The 13,552-nt window shown below is 31.1% G+C and overlaps 2 protein-coding genes across 2 annotated transcripts; one reads left to right on the top strand and one right to left on the bottom strand.

Moving 5' to 3' along the window:
• Positions 1-7,876: 7,876 nt before the first annotated feature.
• LOC123691711 (glucoamylase S2-like) lies at positions 7,877-9,185 on the bottom strand. Its single transcript, XM_045636240.1, has 2 exons — positions 8,983-9,185; positions 7,877-8,522 (listed from the first exon to the last, which is right to left on the bottom strand). The coding sequence occupies exons 1-2, from the start codon at positions 9,031-9,033 to the stop codon at positions 7,920-7,922; spliced, it is 654 nt and encodes a 217-aa protein (XP_045492196.1). The 5' UTR covers positions 9,034-9,185; the 3' UTR covers positions 7,877-7,919.
• A 2,536-nt stretch (positions 9,186-11,721) lies between these two features.
• On the top strand, positions 11,722-12,604 carry LOC123691712. Its single transcript, XM_045636241.1, has 2 exons — positions 11,722-11,801; positions 11,878-12,604. The coding sequence occupies exons 1-2, from the start codon at positions 11,766-11,768 to the stop codon at positions 12,403-12,405; spliced, it is 564 nt and encodes a 187-aa protein (XP_045492197.1). The 5' UTR covers positions 11,722-11,765; the 3' UTR covers positions 12,406-12,604.
• Positions 12,605-13,552: the final 948 nt, after the last annotated feature.

Genomic DNA, 13,552 nt, shown 5'->3' with positions numbered 1-13,552 from the left:
GCGAATGAGCGCTAGGTGAAGCGGTGCGCATGAGTCGATGGGGCGGGGGTTTCTACCTGACCCATTTCGATTTCACGACCAGCCGTGTGTGAGCCAACCCTTGACCGCAACCTGCGTCCTGCACCCATATCGAGGCAATCGAATCAATATTTCTAGCTCAATTTACGTGATGCAGGTAGATACATTTATTAGAAGGGATGCGAGATTCTAACTGCTAATAAAGCTCTTGAAATAAAAAAAAAATATTTCATAGAAATATCTTTCAAATTATCGATGGCAATAATAATGTGGTAATAAGCTAGGATAGCTCATTTTAAGTGATGTTGACAGATAAATAAAAAAAAGAGATGAAATAATATTTTTGCTGATAATAAAGCTCTTGAGGTTTTATGTAGGTAGGTAACATGTAAGAAATTGATTTAATTATAAAAATACCAGCAACTTCTTGTAAATAGAAAAAAAATGAACTATTTATAGATAATTGAGTGAGATATGTGATACAGTGATACATATGTATAAAAAACAATTAACGATGCCAATGAACATAAAATGTCACACCCTTACGTTTTAAACGTATTTAAACAGGACCATAAACTTTTAAGAACTTAAAATTCCTTATAGCTTTGTCAGTTGCTACTTAAACGTTTTGAGGGACATAAAATGCTTCAGCGTTAGAAGCACCGTCACAAATTTAACTATTACGGGAGATTTACTGGTCTGGTACTAGCTAAGGCTTCTGACAACAATAGTGACGTAATTGATAAGGAATGCACCCAGATATTGAGGTCACGTAAGGTCATTTGGTATTATTGAATCTAAGCATTGTAGATAATAAAAAGTGCTTCTTTCCGTATACGGTTTATTTTTATTTAACAGGTCCTTGTTTTAGTAATTTAATTTGTGTTAATAAAACTTATTTTAAACGACATTTTTAGTATTATATTAATATCCTGTGAGTCGACTTTTTTTTAATGTTATAATTGTCTCTCGTTATGAATAAACTGTTAGAAATAGAAAGAAGCTCGATTTTTAATTTCTCAAAACCATGGTTCTCTTTAAAATATTTACAGAAAATCCAAATTTCAAAGTCACTCTAGCTAATAAGGAAACATCAACGATCTGTAATAAAGCAGGGTAAACGCAGGTATTAACGACCCCTCTAAGGCAATTTCAAAATCAACCATATTTTTTAAGTATACTAGTTCTTCTAAACATTTATAATTTCATTTTATATGCTAGTGTTATGTATAAAAAATGTATTTATTGAAGCAAATACATTCTAATAAAGGATTATCTTGTAAAAAATAATTTACAATGTGACTTAGTCGATTGTTGCTATTACCGACCCATAAAAACGGCTGTGAAGCTATTAACGATTTTTATGCAGCTATTCCCGATCGTATGTGAGAGGAGGCCTTTTCCAGCAATGGAATGTATAGAAGCTAGTGATGATGATGATTACCGATCTTAATAAAATGAAATAAAAATGCAAAAATATTCGTTTTTTTTAATTGTAGTTATTTTTAATAAAACAAATGAGTACTTTTTAGTAATGAACTAAATAATTATAAACTTTTAAATTAATCAACATAATACTATTAATATATGTACATATATTAAATTAAGGATTTCAAACTCTAGGATATTTCGTTATGCTATTTGATTGATTGCTTCGGCGAGTTGTGTTTTACTGAATACTTTTCGCCGCTTTCGTGGCTCCATATTTCTGGAAAAAATATACCTAATTATATGTTTTATGTTAATTTAACCTAAAAACCTAAAAATATAATTTTTTTTAATTTTTTAAATTTAACCTAAAAATATAATTTTTAATAGGCACCTATTATGTCATAAAAGTAATAAAAATATTTTTGCACGCTCAATTACGAGCAGAATGTTTAAGGATCAATATTATCTGTATATACAAACATCTTTATTCTACATTCTGCAAATAAAGCAATTTGAATTTGAATTTGTAGATGAGAAACTAAACAATCTATATTCGATCGGTAATAGCTTCCTATAGTTGCTATTGCCGACCCACATGGGTCGGTATTAAAGTATGTAAGTATAAACCTAAATTGTATTACCGACCCATAAAAAAATGGTTATTTTAATTCATTTGACCATCAGACTATAAAATAGATTATAATTGATTAATGTCATACAAAATATGAACAAATGCATATTGTTTAAACAAAAAAAAACAATGATTTACTTCTGTAACTATTCGATAGGGATCCTCGAAAATATCATAACTTTGTATAAATTGACAACGCTACAAGACACAGCACTAGACAAAAAAGTTTAGTCGCTAATAGATTTTTATGAAGACTCATAGCTTAGATTTAAACTGGTCCATAAAACCACTTGTGTTAGTGTGATATAATAACATAAAAGAAAATAAAACAAAAAGTTACGTTGCTGCCATTGCCGACTTACGGGTCGTTGATACCTGCCGCGGCTTAAACTGGTGAAGCTAACACCGTCCCATTTTAATTTTAAGTTTTATCGTTTCAAATTAATTTTTATTAATAAAATGTTGTAAGAAATGAAAAGTTGACACTTAAATGCATTGACATTTAGTAATATAAATTAAAGTATAGATGCCATTTGTTTGTAAATGTCTTAAAAAGATACTCACAGTACTTACCCGAAGGAACAACGGAACAGTACGACACGTCCTGCTTCCACGCTACCCCGCAGCAACTTACGCATTTTAACTCTTTTTTGCTCAGTTACTCACTCTAACGTTAAAGTATACGATGCTCAAGTAATACATTCGTGTATAACTTTGCCTACCTATAGCTAGAATAGTTCTGGAAACGTTTAAATTTCAAATTACTTTTATAGGTCGGTAATACCTTCAGATTTTCGATGGGTCGTTGATAGCTGCGTTTACCTTATTATTTAATTTTCATAATGGTAAACATGTAATAGTAACGGACAAAACGCAATAATAGTTGGAGATAATCTTCCATACACCTTCCCTATTACTTGCACTTTCCTTATTACCCGGCTCGTACATTCTGTCACGATACGTATGATGCATGATTACTAAAGTTGGTTTTTTAATGATGCTTCGTTGGTTACAATTTATGGATTTCCGTGCAGACGCATACGGAAGGTGAGCTATTTGGCACGCATTTCTTTGTATTTGTTTCAGTAAATATTGGTAAGCGGATAAATTAAGGTCGATAATTACAATATAAACAAGCGAATTCTTTGAGATAAAAATAAAAAGTAGCATCCGAAATTAAAATACCAATTTATCTTGGCCTGTCCGTTGTTTTTTGACAAATTCGATATCTATAGGTACCTATTATATGTATATGACCTAAAAATTATATACCCTATAGGGTTACGAATAGACAACCTTCATTGGAATTTGACCATCGGCTATAAAGTTAACATTAGCGTAACCACGAGTATCGAGAAGATCGAACTATGAAGACTATGAAACTATATATTTTATCAGCACATAATCCTTAACCATACCTATATGTAATGTGCAATGCATATCATACTTGGCTTCGCGACACTGTCAGTTTACTTACAGTTTATTGTCAGTTTCGCATACATTTGATTTGATTTATTTATTTAATTTAAAATTAACCTCTAAACAAACAAAGAACGTTTGGGTGAAATGTAATTATGTAATCCACCTCGTTTGGTTTTTCTACATACCTACCTCAACAAATTTTTCCACGTTTTTTTACTGCAATAAAGATATCGGCAAAATTGCACAAGACTGCAAACGCATCCTTATTGCAAATTTTCATTCCATATAAGTGCAAACATGTATAACTAGATGCGTAATAAAAGTTTAGTATTCACTGTTGTCAGCCGTTATTTAGTGAAATTGTAAAATTTCGAAGAGAAGCGAACCGTTTACTAAACAGATACTTTTGCGAAAGCAAACCGATATTCTGTTCACGTCCACTTGAGAAACTTTTACTCGTATTTACCTGATATATTGGCAGATGTTAACTAAAATTATGCTTATTACGAAATTCGATTTATGTTGCATTACGTGTAAATGTGTAATTGTTGTTTAAAATAAACTTCTACACAGAGTATGCGATAATCGCTACGTTTTATATTATAGGTACTAGCTGTGCTCCACAGTTTTACCCGCAGTGCTCTGCTCCTGTTAGTCTCAGCGAGATGATATATAGTCTTTCTCGATAAATGGGCTATCTAACACCGAAAGAATTTTTCAAATCAGATCAGTAGTTCCCGAGATTAGTGCGTTCAAACAATCAAACAAAGTTACTTTTCAAAATCCCTAATAGATTGTAGAGCACTCGTGTCATTTATGTAGTTGTTGTCTACAAAAAAAAACTACCAAATTTAATAAATTTCCTTTAATTTTGGTAATAATAATAGGTAATATATAAGGTACCTAACTAATATTTCATACAGTCATACTGTTCCTGTCAGAAAAACAATCGCAGATCAGCTAGTCTTGATGTAAAATCTTCATCGTTATTTATATATTTTCAGTCATTAATAATATGTAATTATGTGTAGTTATATAGTTATATTATATAGTATAGATATTATCAGTTCCTGTTATAATCATAATTGTAATCAATAATAGATAACGTGACATAGTACATCATCTGTGGTGCAACTCATGCAAGTAAGAAATTTAAATAAGATTTTTAAAATATGCATTACAATTAAAACGGAAATACTGCATTTTGTGATATCATCACATAACTAAAACCAATACAAGGCTACGCTTATCGATTAGGTTAGGTTTTATCGATATAATATGCTAAGATAATATGTATAGAGCTAGATTCGCGAAAAGCTCCCAGATATGCTTTTGACATATTTTCATACATTATCACGGGCGATCCCAGGCACAGACTGGAAAAGCAGCTAGTTAAATTTATTTTCCTATAAATTTAGGTACTTATTTAAATTGTTTAACATTTAATACCTTTCGTATTAAAATGAACCAAAAATTCAAAACAGTTAAAGGAACTTGTTTTTCTTTGTCGGTTAATGCTTTAGTATACTGAGCTGAGAATATTAATAAATATGTACGTTATATATATAAATAAAAATGCATGCAGATATGTACATACTATCATGTTATATTGTGAACTGTGTACATTTGATTTGATTTATTTGTATAATTTAAATTTAACCTCTAAACAACAAAGAACGTTTGGGAGAAATGTAATCCGCCTCGTTTGGTTTTTCCACATACTAAACAAATATGATATCATATTTTCTAAGTGACGAAATTACGTCACAACTAAATCGAATTTTTATAACTATAATAGATATATGCAATTCCATCTCTTATATCGTATGATTAAACCAAGATTAAACTATACCATCTAGTTAAGCCACAGATAATATAACACTAGTTGCTAATCGTGTTGTCATCAAAGTATAGTCGTTGATACATTTGTGTCACCGTGGTCTACACACGCAGTGTACCAAATTGGAACAAAATGCTAAAATAAATCATTGCAAATTGTATTGATCAGCAGCTTCGAGACACGCGAGTGAAAGCGTATATCACACTCACACGATTATGGATTAAATAAGGAACAAAAATATGTAGAGTCGCAAATTCAGAACTTTAATTTCTCTATACATATATTACAATACACACAATCATAGCGATTTCATGATAAATTGATACGGTTTATATAAATTTATGATTATTATAGTGTGTGCATACATAATCACAATTGAAATACTAAGAAAATTCATAATCCTTTGTTATTATTAAATTTGACTATGCCGTAAAAATGATCAATATATAAGAATGATAATAATATAATCTTTATGTCATAATTTATAACATTCCTTGATATCGATACTATAGATGATGATGATACAGTCAAATTACATACTACAATGTAGAGAAACGTACATATACTATACTGACTGTTGACTTCGCCATAACTAAAAAAACATCTTTAGCCGTCCTTCCAAGGCACAACGGGTAATATGTAGGTATTCATAATTATTAGGAAGGTAAGTATTAAGTTGTAACAAATGGTTTCAATTTAAGAACCTCGAATCATCACTACAAACTTTTTGTTTTAAACATTCAATCCATATTCCATTTAATATAATATAGAGCGACTCTACAGTTTTAATAATTATTCTCAAGCGGAAGTAACAATTAAGAATCATGTACTTGTGGCATTGAAAACAATAACATCGGGAACTATCTCATGCTCGTTTCCCCAACAATTCACATGTTTTTACGACAATGTAAAATATGATTTATCACAAGAGTTATAGAGCTTAAAATCGATTTGGGTATTTCATCTTTGGATGATGCATTATGATTGACCTTGATTTCAAGTGGCTCTTTATTTTTCACTTATTGAAGTAATAAAATTATAACATAAATAAAAAGTAATTAACTCTTTTAATTTAATACATTGTACGATAAAGACGATAAACTAAGTGATCAACGCACATCAATAAATAAATTAAAACGTCTTATTCTCCGGAACTCCATATAATTCAAATTACTATAAAGTATAACATATTAGAAATTACCTAAAGATATAAAGTTATAACCATTGCTATTTTATATTTTTTTTATTATTATTGCTTTGAAGTAGATACAATAACATTTTGTTTACAATTTTGTTATTCTTATATTTTACAATTTACAACCTCTGACAATAGTATGTATCAGGGTGTGTCAAGGGGTGTGTATAAAAAATAAGATGACCCTCTATAGTTTCTGGGAGGGGTGTGTCTCTATCAAGAAGGTCTCTCCCAAGAAGCTTCTACCATCTCGACGTTGGTTGTTCTCACGTTGTACGTGTTCTCTACTGTCATGCTATTGTCTGTTCATCATTGACAGTAAGCCACATGACATGCAATCGTTGTAACAATCACGGGATAAAACATGTGATGAATGTATTCAATAGAAGGCATATTTTGCTACGACATTGTATTATTAGCACTATAATAACTCTCACGAGCTGTGTAAGGAATTATCAAGTGCGACGGTTGAACGAGTCAACTTATTTAGTTACCTGCTTCCCTGATCTCGAAGAAAGCTTTCGAAGGATTGATACCAAAATCGTAACTATCCAAAATGATAAACGATCTTTCAGACCGAGTGATATGGGAACTGTTACTGCTATCACGGTTGGAGAAACGAGAATTAAACAGAAACCTTTTGTACCAGCATATCTAATTAACCAAGTACGAGACAATTATTTTCGTAAATTTTACTCCACCATGAAGAAAACTACAGCGAAACCTTTCTCAAGTATAACAGCTATCAGTGAAGTTCATGATGTTTTTGAAGTTGAACGCAATCTGAAAAAGGCTAGGAAACTTGCATCACGTTTAAAAGCAGAAATCCAAAATATGGACATTGATACTTACGAATTGAAGTACGTAAAACGAAGTAAGCGACAACGATCATAAAAATCACAATGATCTGTGTACAAAAATTAAAATACCTTATTTTTTATGATGTTTTAAATACTTTATATTCCATTGCTTAGTACACCGATGTCGGGACACTCTGTATAACATTCCTAGAAATACATTATGTAGAGCCATATAGAGTTTATTGTATTTATTTTTCAGAGAATGCATTTTGTGTGAAGACATAATTAATCAAATTTAAATTAAACTAAATTTTATTTATAACCTAGATATTTTAGTTCATGGAATTATAGCGGAAATTTGAAAAGATAAATCAGTAACTTCCAAGATAACTAAGCATTACATAAATTTTCTATATCTTTCTACGATTGTTACATTGTATTGTCATAAGTTCATATTTCTGAATTCCAAACATTTATCACACCTCTCGCATTAGATACTCATAATTATTAATGAAATCAGGTTAACTAAATGAATTTATTTCTTATTTACATTGTGACTCAATACAATCATATATATACTTACTAATTAGGACAAGTGTAGTTAGTTGTGCAGACTCGAGTGGTCGGATTGAATAAAGATGTCGTAGGACATGTGTAAGAATATTGCAATAAGGTCCCATTTGTTGCCGCAACACACAGAATATATCTCTGGCAAGTTGTGTCCGTGGTATTAGCTATTCTCCCAACTGAAGTACAAGATACCGTTTGAGTAGTAGTACACGTATAACTCTCTTCACATAATGTCGTATTTGGATTATAAAACGTATTATTTGGACATGTTAATGTAGTTTCGCTGAACGTCCCGTTAATGTCCACACATTGTATATACGTAGTGCAGTTCGTTGAGCTCGGATCGGCAACGAAACCATCAGTTGTGCAGACCGATGTCGTGGTGGTATTTGTAGTGGAATTTGTAGGGCAGACATAATTAGTGGTACAAACCCTGGTAGTTGGGTCGAACAAGGAGGTTGTAGGGCACGTGTAGTTGTAAGTCAGGAGCGTGTTCGTGGTACTGTCATATACACAAAGACTGTAATTCTTGCATGTAGTGTCGGCTGGATCTGCGAATCGACCAGTGGACGTACAGTTCACGGCTGCTTGAGCCTTCCACGCAAAACAAGCAAGCTGCAATTAAAAAATTAAATATATACTTAATATTATAAAGAAGAGGAAAGGTTTGTAATTATTTATGTATGTATGGTTTTCACGCATAAACTACTGGACCGATTTCAAAAATTCTTTCACAATTAGAAAGCTGCATCTTCACTGAGCAACATAGGCTAGGTTTTCAGGAAATCTCACGGGAACGGGAACTATGCGGGTTTTTCTTTGAAAACGCGGGCGAAGCCGCAGGCGGAAAGCTAGTATACCAATAAAACATTATTCTAAAAAACATAACTATATATAAAAATATACTAAATAAGGTGAAAAGGCTCAATAAGAAGTGATACCTATTGGGCGCATCTGTAAAATAGAAATGTAAATTCTTAATTTTAAAAATCCATCATTCCTCCGTTTTTTAATTTCGGTATTATTATGGTTATTCAGTTCTGAAAGAAAAAGTAAAACATAACTAGGTACTTACTAGGAAAATTGTAACACAAAGTTGTCCACCCATATTGAACATCGACTCCATAAACCTTCAAGTTGGATTCATTTTATATGTGTCAGGATGCTCTTAATTTTACAGCCACAATTAGTCTCATATTTGTTAAACCTTTCACGTCTAGCTTATCCGTTTATAACCGAAGATATTTTTTGTTATTACTTATTCTCTACATTTTCTTTTAATTTGACATCCTACTTGTATCTAACATAAGATTCCGTGTTAAATATCGATTGTTATATTGTAATTAATTCTAAATACATACTTAAGTATGTATATGCATTTGCAGAAATTCTAAGTTACTAAGTCGCATAATCCATTGAGTATTCTAAGACTAGATAATTGTTATCTTAATCTTACCTTTGAGTTATGATGTTTTATTGTACTACTTAAGCAAAATTTCATGACACCTATTCGAATATCTAACTAATAAAACTCTATGCATAGGTAAGCCGAAAAAATATGTTCTACAAATACAAAAGAAAGCAGACAAAGCTCATCTCATACGATTTTTTAACCGACTTCAAAAAAAGGAGGAGGTTTTCAATTCGGCCGGTGTTTTTTTTTATGTATGTAGTATGTACACCGATTACTCCGAGGTTTCTTATTTTTTTTTTCGTTGCGGGATGGTGTCGAATTGGTCCCATAAAAATTTTATTCGGATAGGCCCAGTAGTTTTTATTTTATGAGCATTTTTGTCTGTATTTGTAAATGTTGCAAGTGCAAGTTTGAAGTCGGTTGTTTTTAACGCAGAACTTATCACTTGTTGTAAAGTTGAAATGTCTACATTTTCTTTTCCTGCATTTTACTTGTAATGTCTCGCAGAATTTTTACAAGGTTTATAAACTTTAAGCATTAAAATATTATAGTGCTAGCTTTCCGCCCGCAGCTTCGCCCGCTGTTTAAAACCTAAAAAATTATGTAAGTACCTACTAAAACCTTCCTCTTGAATCAAAATCTCTACCTATTAAAAAAACGCATAAAATTCGATTGCGTAGGTACTTTTATAAATAAATAAATAAACGTTTATTGTCAACATAACACAAATACACCAGAGCATGAGATTTTACACAATATAAACACACACACATAATATACACACATTAAATTTATCATCAATAAGTAAGTAAGGTACTGGGCATTTTCATGTTGACAAAAGGGACCAACTCAGTATTCGGCACGAATGATAATAAAACCATTCGTGCCACTGATTTTCAGTGGCCCCTAATGACACTTGGAGTTGACAATTACGAAATACAAAAAATAATAACAATAAAAAAAACGAAATTAAAACAAAAACAAAAATTAAACAAATAAAACACGACACTAACAATACTTGCAATTAAAATAGTAACAGAAATGAGAAAAAAAAATACATTAAAACAACCAAATAAAAATAAAAAAGGTCTAAAAACAAACAAAAACTTTTAAAGCGTACAAAAAATAAAATAACAATAAACAAACAGAGCAAAGCATATTAAAATAAACTAACTGAAACTTATATTTTATGAAAATTAAACACAGGAATCTGTATGAAAAAAGAACTAAGGAATTACTTTCAGTGCCACCAAGGCCTTCAAGAAGTTGAGATCAATAAGTAATTACGATATTTTATACGGAAGTTTTCTTTAGTTTTAAAGATTTAAGCATACGGACAGAGAAAGCGATGAAGTTTTAGTGAGAAATTAATAAAATAACAATTTAGCGAAAGTAATACATATATATATCATTATAGTCATCATCAAATTTTAAGACATACTTATAACTAGTATAGACGGTAACTATATAATTTTGCAGTATTTAAGACTATCTTTGCAAAATTTGACTCGATGCGACCACATTTGTGCAATGTTTCACCCATTCTTTTTTACTAAAATTTCTTGGTTTAGTCTCGTAAACGTGATCTCTTAATTGTTTAGAAATATTTTTTTAAAACATCCAGCATTAGGTATATAGGACAGGTCCTTATCTAGTTGAGAACCACAATCTCTAGCGTGTGACTAATTCGTGGAGAGCATAATAAAACGTAAGCTATGAACAAACCTATACCTACTAAACTACTCTCATATGAAATCTTTTATCTAAATCCAACATAGTGTTGTAGGGGTTCATTTTCTTAAACGATGAAACTTAGTTAAAAAGACACAGAATTGTTTAATGTATGGATGTTTATTTTATATGTTCATATTTGTAATTCTTTTTTTGTATTCTTTAGGCATATGCGTTAAAATGTACCACACCAACAAAAAAATGTCTTCGCCAACCATTAAAATTGGTAACACTGGAAGTGTTACAGGTACTTTGAATATTTTTTTTAAGTTCAAGGCCCCATAAAAATGTTTTATGACTCGATATTAAAATAATATACCTTTTATGGTTATTTATTTATTTAATTTTTAATACAACTAAACGGACTTAGGTAGGTACTAAATAATAATTTTCTTAATAAATTTTCTCTATGTTGAAAGAATGCATAACTAACTACATATAGGTACGTAGGTATGTTTAATAAAATTCTTCCACTTTTTAATTAAGGAAACATTTACATTACATCTAAATAGATTTAGACAATCATTTTTTGCCGTTTATCGATAAACTTTCTATTTATATGAACATCCCTAATTTTTTTATTTACCAACCTGACTGAGACAGATCTCTTAGGTTCATTGTTAAATTCATTTCTGCATCCGACATCCAAGTTAGTAATTAATTTGTTACTGATTTATATTGTTCAGTGTGTAAAAAAAAGTAAAATTGATAAAATGTTTATATATTTTATGGGATTACTTCTGCTTTTGGTAAGCACTATGATAAATAATAAATAATAATGAAGTCATTAAATTAATTCAATGATAATTTATTGTTATTTTATAGGGCATAAACAATGTGAGTGACGCATGTACGCAAACAGGAAGATTCCCAAGTAATTCAGAACCTGAATGCCGTGGTTTTGTAATGTGCTTGAAGGGTGCAGCAGGTTTCATGCAGTACAACCTTGTGTGCCCTGAACATTCCATATTCAGCCACCTAGAAAACCAATGCACGAATGTCACCGAGTACAAATGTTGGCCTAATTACAACTGTACTAAGGAAGAAGACATCGTTCAACCTTTGAATGAAAACTGTACATCCTATATATCATGTATTCAAGATTTCAACAATACTTTCTCAGCAAGACTCATCGATTGTCCTGTGAACACTGTATTTAATGGAAGTATGTGTGTCGAAAAAGACGTCTATCAGTGCCACAAAAAAACAGAGACGACCACGACCCCAAAAAACACGTTGCAAGTTACAATAGACAATTTTTCTGGGAATTTTACATTGAATTCAGTTGCTCCACTATCAATACAATGTTTAACTGTCGGTATAACAATGTCTCTCTGTTTAATGATTTTGTAATCGCATCAACGCTGATTATTTTCATGCGACATTTCCTGCGTTTACATATTTTGTGTAAAGATGTGTTTCGTCATCTAAACGAGCCCAAGGCTAAGACAAATACAGTTTGTATGTATGTTAAACGCCCAATATGTATTGCACAGATTAGGTATTAGTTACTACGTATGTACTGTATGTACATTGTACAAAGTACATCTGTCATTTTGTATACGTACGTACCTTTGTTATTACTGTTTTAAGTTATAATTGTATACGTAGTATATTAATATTAGTCTGTGGTTATAGGTAACTTTGAAATATCTCACTTAGAATCACAGCTTAGAATGTATTAAGTACAAAGTACATAAAATAACAGACAGGTTTATGTTCTGACTTTATCTTCGAGTACAAGTTTATTTTCTAAAAATTTACATAAAATATTTTTAAGTGTTATCTACCCTTTAATTAAGATGCCTATTAAAATGGAGGGATACAAAAAAATTAAATTAACAATAAATTTAACCATCATGCAATGATAATAACATACGGTCTACTAAATGAAAGTTTGATGTAATATGTAATCTTTTATTTGTTATTGACAATAAATCATAATGAACTAGCTTAAAAAGAATATTGTTTAGTAGTTAATACATTCTTAGAAGATAACGAATAGGTAATAACTAGTAACTGGCTAACGACAGGTAGGTACCTATAAAGTAAAGCAATAAATAAAAGTTATATATTAATCAAATATAAATTTATATTTAATTATTAATCGCTTCTTCCACCATCATTATACATCTTGATGACTTGAGAGCTCTGGGATTAAATTTATATGGGACTTTCCACGCGACGCCGCGAAGGCCCCATTGGGCCCCATTAGACACTAGTGTGGTCGCCGCGAAAGAAGTCCCGTAGACGCGATGATGTCGCGGTCAAGGTCGGTGCCTAAAATAATGTTGCCAGTTTAATTTAATTAAAATGTGCGCTGAGTAAGGGAAATAAACTGTGTATACACGATTATAGAAAGTACCGTTCCCTTGTTTGTGCAAAGCGTGAAAGTTCGTTTATTCATCTTAAGAACTTATTTGGCTATAACTGAAAAACCTTGTATTCACTTACTAAATTAATGCATCTGAAAAAGAAACGGATGTCAGCTGTCATTTGT

Source organism: Colias croceus, chromosome 5 (genome assembly GCF_905220415.1).
Source record: "Colias croceus chromosome 5, ilColCroc2.1".
NCBI classification, from domain to species: domain Eukaryota; kingdom Metazoa; phylum Arthropoda; class Insecta; order Lepidoptera; family Pieridae; genus Colias; species Colias croceus.
This window is presented reverse-complemented; position numbering and strand designations above follow the sequence as displayed.